General features: G+C 38.9%; 2 protein-coding genes across 7 annotated transcripts in view; both read left to right on the top strand.

Moving 5' to 3' along the window:
- Positions 1-367: 367 nt before the first annotated feature.
- Positions 368-9,783, top strand: LOC148214658 (semaphorin-4E-like). Its single transcript, XM_088149427.1, has 6 exons — positions 368-518; positions 1,040-1,262; positions 2,876-2,991; positions 3,128-3,294; positions 5,969-6,021; positions 8,892-9,783. Exons 1-6 carry the CDS (start codon positions 399-401, stop codon positions 9,725-9,727), a joined length of 1,515 nt encoding a protein of 504 aa, XP_088005553.1. The 5' UTR covers positions 368-398; the 3' UTR covers positions 9,728-9,783.
- Positions 9,784-13,021: 3,238 nt separating this feature from the next.
- Positions 13,022-21,450, top strand: part of HOMER3 (homer scaffold protein 3) — a 37,483-nt gene continuing 29,054 nt past the window's right edge. For 3 of the 6 annotated variants that reach the window (XM_088149426.1, XM_088149424.1, XM_088149420.1), the window contains exons 1-2: positions 13,022-13,142; positions 13,517-13,756. Coding sequence is in view for 1 of the 6 variants with exons in the window: in XM_007438213.3 (XP_007438275.1) it covers positions 13,686-13,690 (5 nt within the window). In the remaining 5 variants the exon portion in view is untranslated. Of the gene's footprint in view, positions 13,143-13,511; positions 13,757-21,450 lie in introns of all 6 variants that reach the window. The other 3 variants (XM_007438213.3, XM_088149422.1, XM_088149421.1) reach the window with 2 other exon arrangements.

The raw sequence follows: 21,450 nt of genomic DNA, 5'->3' as shown, positions 1-21,450 counted from the left end.
CCATGAGCCATAGTTCTTACCCGATGGGCCCATAGATACTGATCTCTGCTACTCATGGTTTTGGTTAGTTGAGATTCTCACCTAATGCTTTTTGGTAAGATAGAAAAGGTGTAGAATATATTATCAGGCTTAGCCACTCTTTGCCATATGCAGCAATAACAGTAAGGACAATTCCAGTTAGTTTTTACTCATTTTAGCCAATATACCACAAGTGGAATCAAAGGCCAGTTTTATCTTCAGTGTATTCACATTATTCCATTGGGGTAAGGAATATTTTTGCCATATTTCTGCATTAGAGAGGATGATTTCCCACTTTCAAAAAAGCTGTCCATTGCAAATTCCATTTTTTTCTTTATTTAAGGGGGAAGTTGGATATTTCAGCTGTTTGTGCATTCAGGATGGAGACTATTCAAGATGTTTTCCTGAAAGGAAACTTCAAAGGTCCTGTTGCTTTGGAAGATTCCCATATGAAATGGGTGATGTACAGGGGAGATGTCCCAACCCCTCGCCCTGGGGCTGTAAGTCTCCATTTTGAATAGGCTTTTTCCTTGCTGAGTATGAGTATGGTTTGGACTCAAGATAGGGAGGCTTGAATTCAAAACTGCTCAAATTCAAAATACTTTTCACACCCTGTAGGCTACCATTGTTGAGTAACAGATGCTGCTGTCAGAAGATTAATCGTACTTCTTCATTTACTGTAGTTCTGCCATCTTCCTTAATCAAAATTAAGAGCAAAAAACTACAGGCAGAGAGCTTACAGAGCATGCATAGAGTATGACTCTTTGATAGATATATCATTATAGCACAAAGCAGTTGAAGCATATTATGCAAAATGGTGGATATACACAAATAATATGGGATATTATGTGGTAATAATATTGAACTTAACTACTTGACTGAACCCAGATGGCACCATGTATTAAGCTATAAAGAATCTATATTGCACAGCTCTTCCTTATCTATATCTCCCCTATATGTAGGAATAGCCAGTTTTCTAAATAAACAGAATACTATACCTCACTTTTTCATTGCTTTATAGTGTGCCAATGTTTCTGCTCTACACTTGGGGTATACCTCTTCACTTGACTTGCCAGACAAAGTCCTCCAGTTTGCCCGAGACCACCCTTTGATGGACAGCATTGTGAACTCAATTGGTCTTCAGCCAGTCTTCTTGAAAAGGGGTACCAAGTACACACAGCTTGTAGTAAGCCAAACCAATGACTTGGATAATGTCACATATGACATCTTTTTGCTAGGGACAGGTAAGCCACTTACTGTGCTACTTCCATAGTACCTATTCTTTGAAATGCTCTCTTCCTGATTTCCACTTCTTGAAGTGATATCCACTTCTGTTTATTTTTAGGTGGTTTTAAAGCAAGGAGGAGCAAACAGCAGCTCTAGTCCACCTCTATACCACACTGGCATATCATACCTATTGCGTGGCTTTGCTTTCCTAGTACATTAATATGTGGTACCCTATAGAAAATATAGATCAAGTCTTTGCTTTCTATAATGTATTTCTCAGTAGACTCTATTGTAATGGTATGTGGGAATGACCTTTTTTTTTAATAAGAACTTTATTATATTATATTTCAAAATATAATTAAAATACAAAACAGAAAGTACAGCAAAGAGAGAAGATAGAGCTAAAAGAAAAAAGACGAAAACTAAAATAGTGAAAATAGATAGAAAATTGAAACAGAAAGTGACTTCCGACTATCTCCAATACAGATATAGATTTTAAAAAATGTAATCTCTTACCACTAATTAATCCAAGTTCACATTATTTCTATCAACACAAACCATCTAATCATTAAAGCCCCCAATCAAAGCCTCATTTTTTTCCCACACAAGCACGTAATCTAAGAAGGGTTGCCATAAGGAGTCAAATTTAGAAACAGTATTATCTCTTATTAACGCTGTTAACTTGGCCATTTGAGCCAATTCCATTAATTTAATAATCCATTCTTCCACTGTAGGTATTTGTGGATCCTTGCATCTTTGTGCATATAACAGTCTTGCAGCTGTGAACATATACAAAAGCAGAATTCCATGTTGTTTCTCCAATCCTTTCTCCATCAAACCCAATAAGAACAGTTCTGGGTTTTTTTGAATGTTCACTTTAAAAATCTTTGGAATAACAATACATATCTGATCCCATTTTTTTTTAGCCTTTTCACAGGTCCACCAAAGATGATAAAAGGTTCCTTCACTCTGTAAACATTTCCAACAAACATTTGTTACACCAGTGTACATTTTTGATAACTTATCAGGAGTTAAATACCAATGATACATCATTTTATAAAAATTTTCTTTTAAAGTATAATTCAACATAAATTTCAAACCTTTATTCCACATGTTTTCCCATTGTTCCAACATAATATTGTATCCAAAGTATGTGGGAATGACCTTGGGAGACAGGAGGGAGAGCTGCAGACTGGACTGGCATGTAAAAGATGTGTCAGGTCAAGTGGGGATGGTGTGGGAAAGGTTTTAGAGGGGACCCTCCCTAGTATTCCAGAGAGTAAAAGGAAGGGAGAGGAAAAATGTCAGTCTTGCAAGATTCTGTTAATGTAATCTTTGTGCTTCTTGTCTGGACTGCCTTGCAAAGTTAACATCTATTTATATCACTGTGAGAACCTGAGAAATCTGGGTGTTTGAAAGGACAAATTGTCTGGTCATCATTATGACCAGAATTTTGCTATTTGATTGGCCAGAAATTTGTCACCAAGTTTGATTTAGCCCAATTTATTGAGTAGCCAAACAAAATAACCAAGATCTGATATTAAAGAAATATGATTTGGGATACGAATTTCTAATGCATCTATAAGACAAAAAGCAACTGGGGCTTAACTGTGTGTTTCATTTTATATAGATAAGGGCTATTTGCATAAAGCTGTCAATTGTCATGGAGAAATTATTATTGTGGAAGAGATACAGCTGTTTCCATCAGCAGAGCCTGTACAGATACTCAAGCTAGCTTCTCTAAAGGTACGTTTGTCCTGGTCTATGCAGCATGACTCCCATTCCTTCTGTTTCATTCCATTGTCTATTTTGGATTTATCTATTTGAATGGTTTTTAATATCATTTAGGGGAAAAGATAACTGCTTAGTGCTGTCTTTCCAGGGCCTGTTGTATGCCAGTTCTCCTTCCCAGCTAGTACAGCTCCCTGTTGCAACTTGCAGCTGGTATAAACAATGCTTTGATTGTATCTTGGCAAGGGATCCTTATTGTGCATGGTCCCTCTCTCTTCACAGTTGTATCCTCCTGGCTAACCACCTTGGGCATTCACAGTAAGTAATGTAATAAATGGGACAAGTAATGAGACTTGATACAGACGTTAAAGTGTGTACATGACTGCTCTACATTTTACATCTTTTGTTTGCTTTGATGCTTTATACTCTGTCTGAGTTGGTTTGCAACAGAATAAAACAAATCAAAGAAACTCCCCAGCATTGTCTGTTCTTGCTGCCTCTATTTTTGGTGAAATTGTTAGTGTTTCTTCAGGAAGTGGTGAAGCTAGCTCCTTGAAGGTGCTTTTTCCCTAGCTGATGACTGAGGAGCTAACTTGCAATGGAGACAAAATGAAGCTCCACCCAGCCTTTGTACTACTGAGGATTCTGCCACTTTTTCCAGAGTTTCCACTGAATCCCAATTTTTTTTCTCTGAAGTTTTATTGTAGAAGAGAATTTTGAACAGAGGAACAAGTTGAAAGATTTTTTTTTAACTAACTTTAAATGAGTGCTGAAGTTGTTTTCCCCTATCTGCTTTTTCTGGGGAGAGAAAGCCAGTGCAGCATGGGACCATGAAAGTATGAGTTTTATTGGAATCTTCAGGTCCTGCCGAGGACAGGGTGAGAATAGCCAAGGAGCCCTTCACAAGCCTCCCCCAATCCACACAATAATTCACTGATACAGTATTTCCCCTTTGAAAAGAGCATATTTTGCACAGGATGAATAGGTCCCTGAAAAGGATAGGGGGGGTATTAAGGGGTTTCAAGTACAGAATTCAACACAATCTATGTTGCTTGGCGATATCGTTTAGATTGCAAGCTCCTTGGGATTGAGATCAGTTCTTTTGTCCTTTTATGCTGGGTTAGTTTATGATACCGTATTGTATCAACCCAACCCCAACCATGGGTTGGTATATTGTGCAAACAAGCTTTAAAATATGTATATCTGGAGATTGTGCGGGTCTGGAGGGGATGAAACAGGTAAAAGCTCTGGCTAGGGGGTTCTTTGCATAGATCCATCTGGTGTGCCACTTACAGATTTTCCTGAGTCAGGAGGTTTTATTCACTATAACTTATATCTTGGTCACCTCCCATTTGGATTACTGCAACGTGCTCCATGTGGGTCTGTTTTTGAAGACCACTCAGAAATTGTACCTGGTCCAGAACACAGCAGCTTGAGCAGTTATAAGTTGTTGTCAAACATAATACCTCTCCTCTGGAAGCAGCAATGGTTGCTAGTTTGCATCTGGATGCAATTCAAGATGCTAGTTGTTTTAGTGGTAAGAGGTTAATTTTTTTCTAAATTTGTATTCATATCTGTATTGGAGATAGTTGGAAGTCACTTTCTGTTTCATCTTTCTACTTCACTCTTTTAGTTTTTGTCTTTTTCTTTTAGTTCTATCTTCTCTCTCTTCTATACTTCCTGATTTGTATTTTAATTGTACTTTTTATATATCTTAATAAAAATTCTGGTAAAAAAAAAAGATGCCAGTTGTCACTCATAGATACCCAGGTTCAAAGCCCTTCATGGCTTAGAACCTGGATATCTATGGGACTACCTTCTCCCAATGATCTGTGCCCATCTTTTGGATCTGGAAGAGAAAGCTCCCCCTGGCTTCTGACATTCTGGGAATGCAGATTTCAGACTCAAGCTTTTCTGTTCCTGTCACCTTCTCCGCAATAGCATTCCCCTGATTTCAGACAGGCCCCAATTCTGCTAGTCTTTCATAAACCTATTAAGATTCAGTGGGTCTTTGGGGGCTGAGGGAACATCTTTGTGTCTCCTGAATGCTAATTGTGTTCTGTGGTTGCTCCTAGATGTTTGGAATATTATTTATTATACTGTCACACTGTCATGTTTCTGTATTGTGCTCTGTAAGCTGCTCAGAGTCACATGTTATTAGAGAAGCATATGAGCCTAGTAAAATAAATGAATAATCCACATTGATGTTTCCATATAAAAATAATAGTAAAAAGTAGCTCTTTTATCATATATTATAGTAATATAGTATATTAGTAATATAGTAAACTTGTAAATAGGGATCTTTCCAGGTGCCTTTTGTCTGAGATCCTTTTAACTGATGACTGTAGGAACAGAAACTCAGGCTTTATGTGAGCTAAGAAGGAGCTCTCCCAACTGCACTCTAGGCATCAGAGAAATTCTCAAAATTTGGTTTTGAACGCATTTTGAGTACTACTTCATTACCACTATTTCCATCCACCACTATTTCATACCCACTCTTGTAATTGCCCATGGTTATCCCTGCCGACCTTGCAACCATTCACTAGAGATGACCATCCCCATTGCCTCCAACTGCCCTGTGAGGAGGGACCAAAATCATTGCCCCACCTTTGTCTTTGCCTTGCCATGCTTGTGTTAATGATGGGGCTTCAACATTGTCAGCTGCAGGGAGAGGGAAATGCCAAGGAAGCAGGGGATGGGCATTGGTTGCTCAGCAGAAAAGCTGGGATAGGTGCCAGTGTCAAACCCATGTAGAAGCGTTCACAGCTCCAAGCGGTGCTCTGTAAGTCCTATATTCTAGTGTATGCCACTGAAGCATATTGTTCTTAGCCTCTCTTTGTAGGAGAGTTTCCATTTGCTGCTATCCTCAGACTTCTTTCTATGCATTTTGAGGCTGAAAGTAGATGTTTTAAGAGAAGATTTCTGTCCACTTTGAATGGTTTTGAATATCTCTATGAAGTAGTTTATATAGCTTCTTTCTTCTTTTGTCAAGAGATCTAATCCAGAGCGTCAGGAATGGCGATATCTCCAGGTGTCCTGAAGTAGGTAGGGGAATTTTTAAAAAATCTTCTTGTGGTAGCATATATTTTGCAAACAGTAACTATGTCTACAAAACTGTCGATATAATAAGATAAATTGCACCATACTGTACAAATATTCCAAGGTTATGTGAATCATATAACATTAAATGCTATAATCCATTTATCTATCTATCTATCTATCTATCTATCTATCTATCTATCTATCTATCTATCTATCTATCTATCCAATTTATATGGACGCCCATCTCACAAGAAGTGACTCTGGGTGTTGTACAGTAAAAAATATAAAACAATAAACATGTCATATTTATAAAGTTAAAAAAAACACACACACAAGAGATTAAATCAGCAAGGGAGCCACCTCAAGTTTTCACCGGTCCCCTGAGACCCCCAGGCCTGCTAACATAGCCAGGTCTTGAGAGACTTCTGGAAAATAAATAGGGCTGGAGCTGACTTCACTTTCGAGGGGAGAATGTTCCATAAGGCAGTAGCCATGGCAGAGAAGGCCCACCCCCTCGGGCCCACCAAGTGTAGTTCCCTCACAGATGGGACCCATAGCATGCCGAATCTGATGGGAAGGAAGATGTCGTCGGGGAGAGGCAGTCCCTCAAATAACCTCAAATAATACACTCAAAGTTGAATGGCTTATAATGGATTTGTCCCTTTAGCTTTACAGCTAAAGCTAATTTCATTTTGTAAACCAGCTTTATCCAAAGCTAAACAACACATTGGGAACAGTTTCTCCACAACTTTGGGCAGTTTCTGGGCCTTTAGTGTCCAAATAGGATCCACTGCTGACAACTGCCATATCCTTTTTCCCTTAAACAAATATTTTGTTGGTACTCTGGTCTGTGCTGATCTGGAAGCTGCCATTTAAATTTTCCACAATGTCTATTATGTAGCATCATTCCAATATACTGTGAAATATTTAAATTCATCACTCTCAGACTCAGCTGCCTAATGCTTCTTACATTAGAGGGCATTTTATCAAGAGCCCTCACAGACTGGGATCCAACTTTTTAATATACCTGTATATTCAACCATTGTTAGGGTGCCACATAATGTGATTGGAGAAAAAAAATGCAGAATACTCTAAACTTTGCAAAGAGGTGCAACTAACAGAGAGGATTGTAAGTCATATAATTGGCAAGAAAAGACAGATATCAGTAGCTGGCATGAGAAAAGCTCTTTAGATTATAGGTAGTCCTTGTTTAGCAACTGCCTCATTCAGCAACCATTCACAGTTATGATGGTGATGATAAAGTAACTTTTCAATCAATCCTTGCATTTACAACCTTCACAGGTCAGTAAAGCAATAGAAAGCTGAAGTTAGATCATAAGCACAGTGACAGTTTCACTTAGTGACCACTTTGCTTAACAACTGAATTGCCATTCCCAATTGTGGTCACTAAGCGAGGACTGCCTATTACTTTTTGTGCACTGAAATAAAAATCAAATGTATAGAAGAAACAGAAAAAGTTACAATCTAATATGGAGTGTAGTTTTAAAGAAAGAAACCTATCTCACATAAACAAGTGTTCAGATCTTGATTTGATGCAACAGATATGCTGTGAATATTTTTGAGGGCATAAGAGGTAGTATCATTTGCATATGTACAGGCACACACACAAACCACAGCAGAGGAGTTCTGCTAGTACATTGGGATCACCTTGCTATTTGAGTTTGCCTGGCAACAATAATGTCAGAGGTGGGTGTGTAGCAGCAAAATATCTCTCCTACAAAGATGGGATTGCTTTCTCCATAGTAACTACAATAATGGTTTCTTCTTCCCTCCCCCATTACACACTTATGGGTAAGTGGTTATCTACAGATCCATGGAACTGTTTAATTGGACCTGAATTCTTTCCTACATGAAGATTATAACTATATTTTTCTATCTTGTCACTCATGAACAGTATGCTGCCCAGCACCTGTCCCAATAATTTCATAGCACACAGTGGAACTGGAAGTCCTTCTAGTCTAAACCGTTTATGCATTTTTAGAAACAGCAGTACAGACCATAGTGGTAGATCTGAATGTAGGATAGCAATTTACTGAAAGACTCAAGAGGGTTGTTGCCTGCTTATCTAAGTGCTTTCATCTCCTTTTCAATCCAGCAGAGGATGACTGTGATTTTCCCAGAGATACTCTGAAAGCCTTGTGGTGTGTGTGTGAGTGTGTGTGTGTGTGTGTGTGTGTGTGTTTAAATGCTGTTTCTCTAGGCTTAATATTATTTGATTAGAAATGCAAGCTGTTTTTGAATGTAAAGTGTCTTGACTTTGGGGAGTGGATTGAAGATAGGGGCAAGTGTGCTCCCTTTTCCTTTTGGAGTCATTTTCTCTGAAGTCCTGCGTTTTAATTTTTAACCTTGGGCTGAACCCAGGGAATTCCCACATGGGAATGAATGTCAGCAGAATTGGCTTATAGCAAAATCTCTGGTACTGTTGCCACTGAGAGTAGCTTGTACAAGATAGCAAATATTAAATAGCCGAAAACACATTAAAATTTCAAAAACCCCAAAGCACCAGGCAACACATTTTAAGCAGTATTTTCAAAGCACATGATACAGAGGAGAATGGGAGCTAATCCTCTTTCATTCTTTCTCTGACAACTGCTACATAAATTAAAAGCATTTACTTGTAAATTATAGTGTGATCATTCATATTGGATACCTCTGTGCAGGATCACAAACACATATAGTTCACCCAGTGTCTTTTATTTATTATCTAAAATATCGATATCTTCCATTAATGGTGATACAGAGTGTATGATGGGCAGCTAGTACAGACAGTGAAGAAGGTGGGCATAGTTTCCAGCATGAGGCAGGAAACTATAATGACCAAAAGCTAACCACCAAGGCTTCTTGTTTTTCAGAAAAGAAAATCAGAAGGTACCCTGTCATCCTTGGTAGCAGCCCTCATCTTAGCTGTGAACCTCTGTCCAACATCGCTAACTTCCTCTGGATGTTTAACAAGAGCCGCTTGCTGAAAGAAGAGGCCAAATATCTCATCCATACAAAAGGACTGATTGTCTTTAATGTAACAGTTGCAGATACTGGGCTTTATGAATGTCAGTCTGTTGAAAAAGTCAGTGGGAGAAAAATTTGGGTAACAATGGCTGTCTATCTCCTTCAACCCCAGCCAGAGAAAGGTTTCTATGGCCCTAAGTGTAACTTGGCAAACCAGATGTGTTCTGAAATAGCAGGTCCAAAAGGCGAATCTTTGGCAGTCCCAGAGACAGAGAATCCAAGACAAAAGCCATCTAGAAGAATCCAAGGCTCAGTGTTCAGTTTAATAGCTGTGGGGTCTGCCTTTGCCCTCCTTTTCTTCCTTTTGCTTTCTTGGAACGTTTACAAAGGCTATATCTCCCTGCCCTGGAAATCTACATGTAAAACATCAGCAGATGCAGCTGAATCAGCAAGTCCAGAGATGAGTCTGGAACAAGTGGACCTTACTCAGACCAGCTCACCCTCACAAACGATGACCATCTTCACTGACAGATCAACCCCATTGATGACCTCCTCCAAAGTGGAATGCAGCATGAAAATGAAGCCAGACATTAACTCCACTAAAGGTGGGATAATGTGTGGTTCTTCAAATTGTCTGGTCATGGATGAAACCAACATTCCTGATGAAAGCCATGAAATACCTGATTGCGCCAAGGGAAGGAGTTCAACACCTCTTTTATCCCACAAACTAGTTGCTATGTAAGCAAACATCTTTTAGCTTTTTTTAAATGAGTTATTAGATTTCTTTGGGACCCACCATTTTTCTCCTGCCATTTTCAGAGGTTCTGAAAAATAAACCTTTTGAAAGAAAAGTTTTTATCAAGCGTCATTCTTTACATTTCTCCATACTGTTTCCCATATTTTCAGACCACTGTGGGAGAATGGCACCATCCATTGAGCTAAATTATAAATGCTTCTCATTTCTCATTCTAAGATTACTATTAGTGTAGCTATTTAAAACAGAGGAGTATTATGTATGGATTCCAGGATGTTCATGAAGAACATTTTCTGTTTACACTAGACAAACCCTTTATTTTAAAGATGGAGTTGTATTTTCCATTGTTGTACAGTATTAATTCCATTTGTAGTCACCTTTGAGTTTACACACACTAAATGTTGTAAACTTTTGGCTAAAGTTCAAGAATTGTATTGATCCATAAGGACTCTCTGCCATTGTAATGATTGCATTCCAAAAATCTGGCTAATTAGAATTAGAGACAGTTCTTGCATCTGAGATTTCATTTTAGAATGTATAAGAATAAGAATAATTTACCCTTTGAAAAAGCTACCTTCCATACTTATTTCTGAATCACTGATTTGTAGCATGCTTCTGAAATGGAAGAAGCAGTGATTCATGTAGACATGCAAAAGTAATCTCTTTCTTGGAGCAGTGATTTTGTTTCTGGTAACTGAGCCAGTTATGCCAGATATTGAAAAGCAATGAAATTCCCCACTTTGTGATTGGCACTGAGCAACCCCAGAGCAGTGACTTTTCCAGGTGTGCATCAGGCACTCTCCTCTGTAAGCGCATCATTCTGTTTTGGGAATTACTGAAGGAACTAATGGCACCTAATGCAGAAATAGGGCATCATCTGCCCTCTCCAAGTGGAGGCTGATTGGAAGGAGATATGCTTAAAGCAGAGAATGAAGCAGAGAGTCAGCAGGCAGGCTGCTGAGCATCTCTTGAAGAAGATAGCTTTGAACATTAGTTCTTCTGGCAGACTAGCTTTTCTAGCAGCTGCAATGAGAAAAATAGATGTTATTCCTTAAAAAGTATGATCAGATAAATATTCTGAAAATGTCATGGCATCCTGGATTTACTCTGGATCTGAAGTGATGTGACCTTTCTTTGCTTTTGCTTCACTTTCACTGTCTTTTTATTACCACTGGTTACAAAAGGCTAAACTTTAAGTATTGAAAGAACATTTTGAAAAATAGAGCAGACAGCATCCCCAACTTGCTAGCAATGGGCTATCTAATATTGACAGCCTTTTTTAGAAACTAATTATCTGGCACAAGGCAGATTATTTTAATTGGGTCAACAGAAACAGGAGATGAATGTTGGTGGTATCACTTTGGATATCATGTCTTGTTCATCTAAAATTCAGAAGTGCATCCTTGAAACTTGCAGTTGGAATTATTAAGGGGCAATTTATTTGGGGCATTAATTACTCAGCTGTTCACAAGTTTCCACATGAAGTTCTCACTGAGACTTGTGACTCACAGTCTTGAGATGTTGTTGCTTGAACAGAAGGTTGGGCTCAGGTCTTACTGTAATCCATGTTCCTTGAGGGCAAGGCAAAGGTTAGCTTATGATAGCCTGCTTGAAATTGTGGTGTATCCTCTGAAATGAAAGCAAACAGAACCTTCCTCAGTGTGGTGCTCTGCCCTCCAAATGTGTCTAGCTCCCATAATGCCTGGTAATTAAGTCAGATTGTTTCAGAATAATGGAGTTGTCCTACATACTATGAAAGATCTTTCATATTCTAAAGACTTTCTTAGGAAAAATTGGGAAAAGCTGATGTGTTCCAACATTCAGTTTCCAACAATAGCCAATCAGTAGTGAAACTGCTAACCAAATTATGGAAGCAATCACCATCTCTGCTATCTGTCCTCATTATCTTGTGTTCATGGATAGATCATGTAAAGAAGCTCCTTTGTTAATGGTCATGATGACAGCCACTGATTTAACCTTTACCTGTAAAAACTGCCTACCTGTTTCAGACAAAATCTGCCTGGTATCTCATGCATTTTTCCAACAATAGATCTTGCAAAGCTTACAAGCTAGCCACAAAAGCAACAATTACTCTCGTTCCAGACAAACATGAACTACTGCTTGTTTCTACTACTTGGTACTTGCCTTTGAATATGGCAGTGCAAGGCCTAGATTGATCATAAAGAAAAGTGAGGTCATCTCAGTCATCAGACACAGAGATAGGATAGGTAGAAAACAGCAAAAGGCTATTGAAAGAATAGACCATGTGGTCTGTTGCCCTCAGGTAGTTAGAGAATGATGTCCTAGTGCCTGTCTTAAGGTAATTGCCAGTCCAGTTGGCTTTTGTTTGTAGAAGTGTGTGTGTATGGGCCATCTTCTCCAAACCAAGCAGCAACATTTCTTGGCCTGGCCTGACTTCTCTTTCCCTCTAATTAGCATGGTAGGGTAGAGACAGGATCCAGAAGAACTTTTGTGTTTTTATCTTAGCAAAGATAGACCTTCCATGTTTCAGACGCAGCTTAGTTTTGGATACATTATCTACAAATAAACAGTATGGATGGGTTTTTATTGTTTCTAGCTTCCTGGAAGCACCTATCAGCCAAGATGCTAGAGTAAATGAGTCTTCTGTGCCTGAGCTGGCTGGACAGTACTGTTTAAAAAGATGGTAAAGATTGTGGAGATCAAGTTCTGTGAGCAACGGTATAGTAAGTCAGATATATTTAGCTTGTTAAAGTTGGCCAGATAATTGAAGGACCTCACATTGATAAAGGAGCAAATCTGCCTTTTCTTGCTCTAGAAAATAGAATCCAGAGTAATGGATTTTAATTACAAGAAAAGTTTTAATTATATGTTAAGAAGAACTCTCTAATGTTATGGGCTGTTTAAAAGAATAGAGTGAATGAGAATATATTAGATTTCCTACCTGAGACATTTCTAAGCAGAAGTTAATTATGACCTCTTGGAACTGCATTAGTAGGGGATTGGAATATGCAACCTTCAAGATCCCTTCCAATTCTATGATTCCTAATAATACATCTTTAAACAATGGCTTCAGTTCTATCTGAAAGTTGCCAGGCCAAAACTTTAGCATAGTCTTATAGCAACTTTCTTCTCTCAGTCAGATATCTGACATGTTTAAAAAGCTCTTAATTCAAAAAGGACTCTAGTGTTACTGCAGAAGTTGCTAAATCCAGGTTCCTTCAGCAGATGGCAATACAGAGCCAACAAAGAAGACACCTTCCCCGCCCCCGCCACCCCCCCCCCGCCCCTTTGGAAATAACTCAGAAGAAATGTGATAGAAATGAAGCAGAGTTTGCACATGAAGGAAGAAAAATAAAAATAAATAAAACTAAAAAGGAGAACAAAGACTGCCGTCATTATCCTCCACAAAAGAACAAAGTGGGTAAGCAGCTCCATTTTAACATTTTTTTTTTCATTTTAAGCTCTGCAGAGAAAGCTATTGGCTTGCCTGAAGCACTAGAAAAAAAGCGAGAAATATTTGCACATAGAAACAAAAAAAAAGCTGAAAACCTCCTGTTTCCACCCTCTTTCTAACTGAAGAGGAAAAAAGGGAATCTGTTTTTTGGAGGAAGAAAGTTCTTATCTCTGGGGTCCTTTAGGGATATCTGGAAGGAGTGCTTTTTGGAGCGAAAGGAGCAGCTGCTCTCATCTTTATGCTTCTCTTCCATTCCCACACCCTTGGGAGTGTATAGAAGTGTGTGTGCTTGTGTGTGTGTATGCGCATGTGGTAATTCTCTCCCTTTCTTTCAAGCACAGAATCCAACCCCGCCTTTCCCATCACAAAGTCATGGATTTCCAAAGTGAAATTCCGGAGGAAATTTGAGGAGTATCCGGATCCGGAGAAAGAGTGAAAGAAAAAAAGAGGCAACGTGGAGATACGATCAAAGGAAGAGCTGAAAGAGACACAGGCAGACGGCAGGAGAAGATGGGGTGAGAAACAGATCTTTGACTTTATGGTGCTTGCAGAAGAACCAGAGTTTGACATTACTGGAATGGGTGTGTTTTTAGTTTTGCTGTTTAAAAAAATATGAATCAACAAAGACAAAGTTTATCAATCCTGGGAGGAGATTGTGTGAATTTCCTGCTATACAGGGTTTTAATGCGATGAGAAGGAAAGGAGGAATATTCTTGGGATATGAATATAATCTTCCTGTATGTTAAAAAAAATGGCATTTATTTTCTTTTTGGATGTAGCCACTTTAAATTAATACTGCTACACATTTTTGTTCCCATTCCCACCCCCACCCCCATCTTACATTACCACTCTGTTTCACCATAGCATGCAAATAGTTTGCTTTTGAAGTAGCTTGCAAATGATCAGCACCCCCCTCCCTTCACTCCTGTTGACTTGTAGTGTGTATCTGCATATCGTAAGTCATATTACCTTGGTCAGCAACTAATACTTCCATGAGTGCATCAGTTTGACAAAGGGGTGGAGTTTATCAATCCAAGGTTCTTTCCTCCAACACATATATAATAAGAGCTCAAAGTGGACAGCAAGTAAGTTTTATTAGTGTGGCCCCCTGTTCTTTCTAATCATCCTGTTTATTATTGGATCATTGGATGTGGACCATGAAAGCCAGCTGTTGCTGCTCAAAGGTGCAGAATTTGGTTTGAGAAACTTAGTTTTTGATCTCCGGCAGGCCCCTATCCTTCTAGCCTTCCAGAAGGCCTTAAAAAGCTGGCTTGTCCCCCAGGCATTGGGATAGGGTAAGGCTGAAATCCAGTAATTGTTATTTTTTATGTACTGGAGAGTTTTTTTTATTTTTTTGGGCACAGGAATGGGGGTTGGGTTTTGGGGGGATGTTGGTTTTTATTATTTCTTTACATTCTTATTGTTGTAGTTGTAAGTTACAGCACATAAGATGGGCAACCATATAAGTCTCATAAATACATACGTACGTACATACGTACGTACGTACCTTGAGCAGCATGTGGATGTGAGTGAGAGAAACCCATGTCAGCTGATAGGCAAACATGAAGATACAATCAAATTGATATAAAGAAGCAGACATAAATGATACAAAAATGGGAAGGGGGAAGATGACATTATCTAGGTTTATTAAAAGAAACATAATAATATATAATATATTATTATAATATATGATAATATTATAAAATATATTATAATAATTATATAATGACATATCTCCATAATGCTATGGGGAAAGCAAAGATCTTCCAAAGTTGAGTATTGGATGAAGCTGACAATCAATGCTATTAATTCAGATGTTTTATGTGTGCATGTAGATTGGTAGTAATATTAGAGTCAGATGGATAATAGATTGGTTAACCTTGCACTAGCTAGCAGAACATCTTCATGGATCAACCAAGTGCTGGTGAAGCAAACAGAGGAACAGAGAAAGCTGATTCCTATTATTATTATTATTATTATTATTAATGTATGACACCAGTGGGGAAATGGAATCAGACCCAAGGGCAGGACTGTTTTCTCCCCTTTCCTCCATCAACCCAAGGCTGAGTCTGACATTAGACTCAGTGAATTAGTTTAGTCAATGAACAGGGGCCAAGTTCTGCCTTCATCCAGTGCTGTCCAAACTCACCAGTGAAATATTGATTTCATTGTCTTTAAGGCACATGGCTCTCTGAAGTACCACACTGTATCAGCTGGGCATCCTATGGGGGAATTCTTTGAGTTACAAGGAAAGCCATTAGTGGTATTTCCACAACTGGAAGGGCATTGTCCAGAAGAGAATTCAGATCCTGCCATAGGTATCACTTACTTTCCTTTCCTAGTATTTATCATGGAACTTAAGGCAGCGATTTGCCAGAGGGAGAAAGTATAATCTTCTGCTTTCAAAGTTTTCCCCCAAATAAGCTAGAGAAAAGAAGAGGGCAAAACAAGAAAACTTTCACCTTGGAGCCTTCAATCCAGCTGACTCAGCACAGCAATCGGCTGTCTGCCAGCAATCAGCCACGTTTCCCAGACTCTTTCATGCTGCTGCTAGCTCAGGAGACAAGCTCAGAAGGAGAAAGCAGATGTTCCAGAGTTTTAATACAAGGAAGTAAGACTTCTCCCACCCTAATATGCTGCAGACAGGGCACTGCATACACACTTGGAGAAAAATACCTAGTGATGTATGCAAACAATGAAAAATAATGGCTATTCTTGTTAAATACAAGAGGAATTACAGAGGCATCTCTCTCTTCTTTTTTTTTTTGTCTGTTCATTCATGGAACACTGGATCTTTAAGTCTCCCCTCTGATTGTTTCTTTTGTGAACTGGAATCTGCACCTTTGTGAAACTGACAGGGGATTTTTTCCAAGCATTGTTTTGAAATGATGGCTCTCAAAACAAGTCTGCAAAACATCTCCGCCAGGTCATGGAGCTTCCATATTCAGAGGCAGCCTATCTGTGAATATTCATTGCTGAAGGACAAATAGTATGTCTCCTGCCTACTTTATTCCTAGGGGCATTTGGCTGCCCACTGAAGAAACAGGAGGTTGGATTTAGTCAGGGGTGGATAACCCATAGATGCAAAGTGGGTATGGCACACGCACACCCTTTCAGGGGCATTCTGACTTATGGTGGTTTTGAGGCAGGAAACATAAAAACGACTACTTACGCTGACATGCTGAAAATGCAAAGGCTAAAAACTGACTCCAAAACATCTAATCCTACCCGTGTGTATGATAGAGCATTGTGTATTTTGTGTCATCAGTCTGCTTGTTCAGCTTCCACCTAACGTTAATGCAGCCTTTGGCTGCCAGAAAGTTGTCCACCTCTGAATTAAATGGATTGTGGTCCTGATCCAGCAGGACTACTGATGTGTTATGTCCTTAAGCAGCAGTTTTGTTGCCTGCTCTGAACCTGCGTTGCCAAGAGCTTCCTTTCAGTTTAAAATTAGGCTCGCTGTAGTAACAAGCAGAAGGGCAAAAAGGTATGAGGACTGATTTACAGTCAGACCAAAGGCCTATCTGACTTAGCATCTGATCTGCAACTGTGATGAAGTAACATGGTCACAGATGTCATAAGAACATATAACAAGTTAGAGGAAAGCATGTGGAACGTGGCTTCTCAATCCTTTCCAATCCCTTAAAAGCTCTACTGTAGGTCACATGACTGGAAGGAGGTGGGAGGGGACAAAGAATGGAGGTCTCAATAACCTTATGATTGGTGACCAACTGCGTCTCCCATCAAGATGTCCTCGGATTTTTCTGAATTTTTTTTTCTCTGCAGGTCCCAACAAAATCTGGCCCATTTTCAGACGCATTTATTGTCTTTCATTTATTGGCTTTTTCCATAACACCAAATGTGATGTCATCCTGTTTTGGTTTTGGAGTGTTATCCTGATGATGGACAGACAAAGCCCGTAACCCATTTACATACAGTAATTTCTTCCCAATATTCTCCTGGGTTGGAAAAGTTAAAAACCATGCTAAACCAAACTATCCACTTTTATTTTCAAAGACACCAACCATGTGTTCGGGACAGCCACTTGCATTAGCCAGGAATTTTTTTTTCTTCCTAGCATTTTTCCCGCAGGTGCAGTGTCCGGTTTTTTTTCAGATAAACCAAATATTGATCCACTGGTTGCGACAGGAATTGACCAACTGGCTTGTTGCCCAAACCTGGTGCCCAAGCCTAATAAACAGGAAATATTACTCAGACAAATTCCAATCATTCTGCTTATGAAAATATCCTTTACTTGGTTCTGGAACACAAATGGAATATGGTGTTCAAATGTCTGGGATTTTTGGAAATATTAAAAATTATTAATTTTATTTGTGCTTTTGATTGTTTAATGCCTGGTGTAAATAGAGGGTGGCTGGCCACCTGATTTTAGTTTTTGGATTGTATGGTTACTTATTCTTCTTGATTACTGTATATTGGGAGATTACTTTTGAGATTGTTCTGTATACTGCCCAGGTCATTTGATTGGAATGATATAAAAACGTTGCCAATAAATAATAAATAAGCCACAAAAAAAGCTAAGCAAGATTAAAACTAACCAAAGATTAGCATATTGTATGAATGCAGCTGGTATGACCTGGGTATATATATCATCAAACACAGCCAGAGTGATTTTAGTTTTTAAAATTCTCTGATGACGCTGGTAGGGTTAGACTAGTGGGCCAGGCAATGTTCCTTCAGATTTAGTTTCTTTTTTTTTTATGACAGTCAATGAAATACAATATTTTTATGTTTGGACAGGGAGGTATTTTGACAGGAAAAAACCTACTAGCTAATTTACTGATCTGCTAAGAGTTTTTGACTTCTGATGAGAATATTGTAAACAAGCAAATTCATGCTAATTTTTAAAGAAGTGGAAAATACATTTCTATTTTCAGGGGGCACAACTGTAGGTTTTATATTGTTTGCATTACTCTTCACTGCAGTATTTAAGAATCTAGATTTATTGAGCACTTAATTTAGCCTGCTATTTTCCCCATCCCTTACAAGTAGGATGTGAAGCATTTATTCTGAAGTTCAAGACCTATTCCCTGTGGACTTTGAGATATCGTTTAGTTCTCAGCATGAAGTCACTTCAGTGAAAATTTATTTGGAGCTCTCTGATTTGGTAGCCTTAGTAAAGAATTCCCCCAGTGATTTATTCTGTGGGATTATGGTTATTGCAATTTAGTAGCAACAGTTTTGCCAAATACCTTTGGTAGTCGCAGTAGATGTTTTTGAGTTGGGTTTTTAAAGTACTGATGTTGTCACACTAAAGGTTCTCTTGTACAATAAAAAAATAGAAGTGAAAAACACTTAGATGATTTAGTCCATCCAACCGTATGCTAATAAAGGAAAGGTACTATTCCAGCATCCTTGATAGGCTATCCATTCTTTGCTTAAACCTCTGTTTGTGGAGAAGAGTCTCTTTGACTGCTGAGCATGTTGTCAGAATCCCTGAAATATTTTGCTGAAATCTACTTTCATAAGAGCTATCTTGGGTCAAATTGTTAGAAAAAGAGGCATAATTGCTCATCTTATGGGGACAGAAAAACAACAGCAAAAGAGCTTTGGGCTTAACTCACCAAGAAAACTGCAACAAACCTCTGCCAGAGGGAGAAATCCCATAAATTCCAAGATCATAAATTTTAGTGCCCTCCTGCATGCCCACTGAAGCCCTGGGTTGCTCTAGGGTGGACCCCATCTGCCAATTTCCCTGTCCTGAACCTACTCCAAGCTAGCTAGTTCCCTTCTGCCTGTACATTATCCTTCAATTTTCATTCCATGATGTGTTCACATTCCATATGACTGCCCTACTTCCTTCCAAACAGAACCTCTAAAATTTGATACATTCCAAGTGATTATGAACATCAGTCTGCTGCTTCAAGATTTGACAACGTGGCATTGAAACATGCCACACAAAGTTAGTGGAGCCCACAGACCAACAGAAATTACCCACCCGTGCTTTTGGGGAATAAGCTTTTTGTTCAGACTGAAAACCCTCTCTGCTTAGACTGATTCTCTGGGTACAGAGAAACATTATCTTTGAATAATCAACCACTGGAATACAATTAGGGGAAGACTGTCCCTTTGTCTTTTGGTCATTGTTGGAAATGTTGATATAAACCAATGATTTGGTCCAAAAGGGGTTTCTTAGATATAGATTTTGTTATAGTGTGCATTAATTTTATATCCTGTATTTCTTTGAAGAGATCAAGGTGGTGTAAATAGGCCTTCTTCCTCCTATTTTCCTCAACTGGCTTGTCAGGTCAGTTGGATGATATGTAGAGATTGGCTCAAAGTCACCCAGGGAGTTTCCATGGTTGAGAATGACCTTGAGCTTGGTGTTCCCAATTCTGTCCCAATGCTAATTACTACACCATAGTGGCTCAGTGTTTGTTAGATTTCTATCCCACTTTTCTTTTAGCAGCTCAGGATGTCCAAGGATAGTAGCAATTGTGAAGTGCTGCCCTGCCAGTAACTTCAACGTCCTTTGAGTCTTTCAGATTTCTTACAAACTTCCTCTTTCAGCACCCACAGCTGACTAACAGCAAAAATACTAGGTTTATCTGAGCTAATGGGTCACTTTCATGCCATCCATTATGGATAGCAATTCTATATTCTGGTTTGGAATTCAGACCAAGTCAAGAAGCATAAGTCTTTCGAGTGGCCTGAATGAGACAGCTGTAGCATTCAAAAAGAAGCCCTTTGCCAAGGCCGGGATAAAATATATCTCCGCACTCTGTAAGCAGAAAGGGAGGAGGGGCACAGCAGGCATGGAAGACATAAGCAGCAATTCAATGAACCAAACGCATAGCCAGCCCATAGAACTTGAAAGAAAAACATGGGGGGAAATAAGAATAAAGATTGTCAGAGGAATTAATATTGCAAATTGCAAATTGGCAGCTGTAGGAAAGGAGGAACCAACAGATAGACAAGAGAATGAGAGGCACAAAATCTTTTAACTTATTGGTTTTGAACCATATAATATTTATTCCTAGCCCCCACTCTTGTGAACCAATCTGCTGGGTGCATATGATAGTAATTACTAGTCAGAATCACCATTCTCATACCCATTTAGATGTGGCAAGGAGGGAGTGAATTTTATTAACTGATGCTTCTTGGCCAGTGATACTGCAAGGTGACATGGAACATTGGTGGTAAGAGATTTGAAATAAGAGACTAGATTACCCAGTGCTCCTTTCTTGCTTTTGCAAGAAAAAACACTATATGAAAAAAAAATCCTTACTCAACTTCCCAAAGTTGGATTTATACAGTTGCATTTAAAGGAAAAGAGAAAAAAGAAAATGAGAGAGTCCAGCATTTTACAGAAAGCACAATTAACAGAAAGCACACGTTTTAACTTTTAAAACTCACTCTCACAAGAGAGTATGGCCATTAGATAAATTCACAAATGAGGAACAATTTGTTGATGGCTATTAGTACAGTATGGCCATTAGATAAATTCACAAATGAGGAACAATTTGTTGATGGCTATTAGTACAGACAGCAAACTAGAATCTTCACATTCTGGGGTAGCAGTACTGATCTTGCATTAAAGCAAAACAAGGTTGCAGCGCCACTTAGGTAACAGAACCCTGATGGCATTCTGGAAAGCCTTGACTGTTCTTCCATGCCTCGGGGTAGGGTGGATGGAACCCCTTGTTAAATGTGCTTGATGTATTTTGCATATGTTTTGGGGTTGGTTGTCTGGATTTCCTATCTTGTTTATTTCCTTTATTATATTTTTATTTACCAAATTGTATTCCTATCTCATTTTTCCTTATACCGTGAGCTGCCCAGAATTGCTTTGAAGTCAGGTGGTTCCAGAATTGAATCAAATAAATAAATAAAATAATCGTGTTCATGGAAGTCACACATTATTGGTTGTTATATCAGCTTCATATTATTGCATTTTTCTTATCTGAGAGAATTAAATGTCAAAGAAGCTGGTTTGGGGAACTATGCACCTTGTCATTGGGGACAGGGTTGAGCTTTCCTGAGTGCTGCATATTTCTGTTGGCCCATATTCTTTCAGTACCTTTTTGTTGTTGTTTAGTCGTTAAGTCGTGTCCGACTCTCTGTGACCCCATGAACCATATTGCGCCAGGCCTTCCTGTCCTTCACTGCCTCCCTGAGTTTGCTCAGTTTCATGCTCATTGCTTCAGTGATGCTATCTAACCATCTCATCCTCTGCCGTCCTCTTCTCCTTTTGCCTTCAATCTTTCCCAGCATCAGGGTCTTCTCCAAAGAGATCTCTCTTCGCAGAGATCAC

This window comes from Python bivittatus, unplaced genomic scaffold (assembly GCF_059951505.1).
Source record: "Python bivittatus isolate LINGU-HERP-01145 unplaced genomic scaffold, Pbiv_v1 ctg000580_np1212, whole genome shotgun sequence".
Taxonomy (NCBI): Eukaryota; Metazoa; Chordata; class Lepidosauria; order Squamata; family Pythonidae; genus Python; species Python bivittatus.
This window is presented reverse-complemented; position numbering and strand designations above follow the sequence as displayed.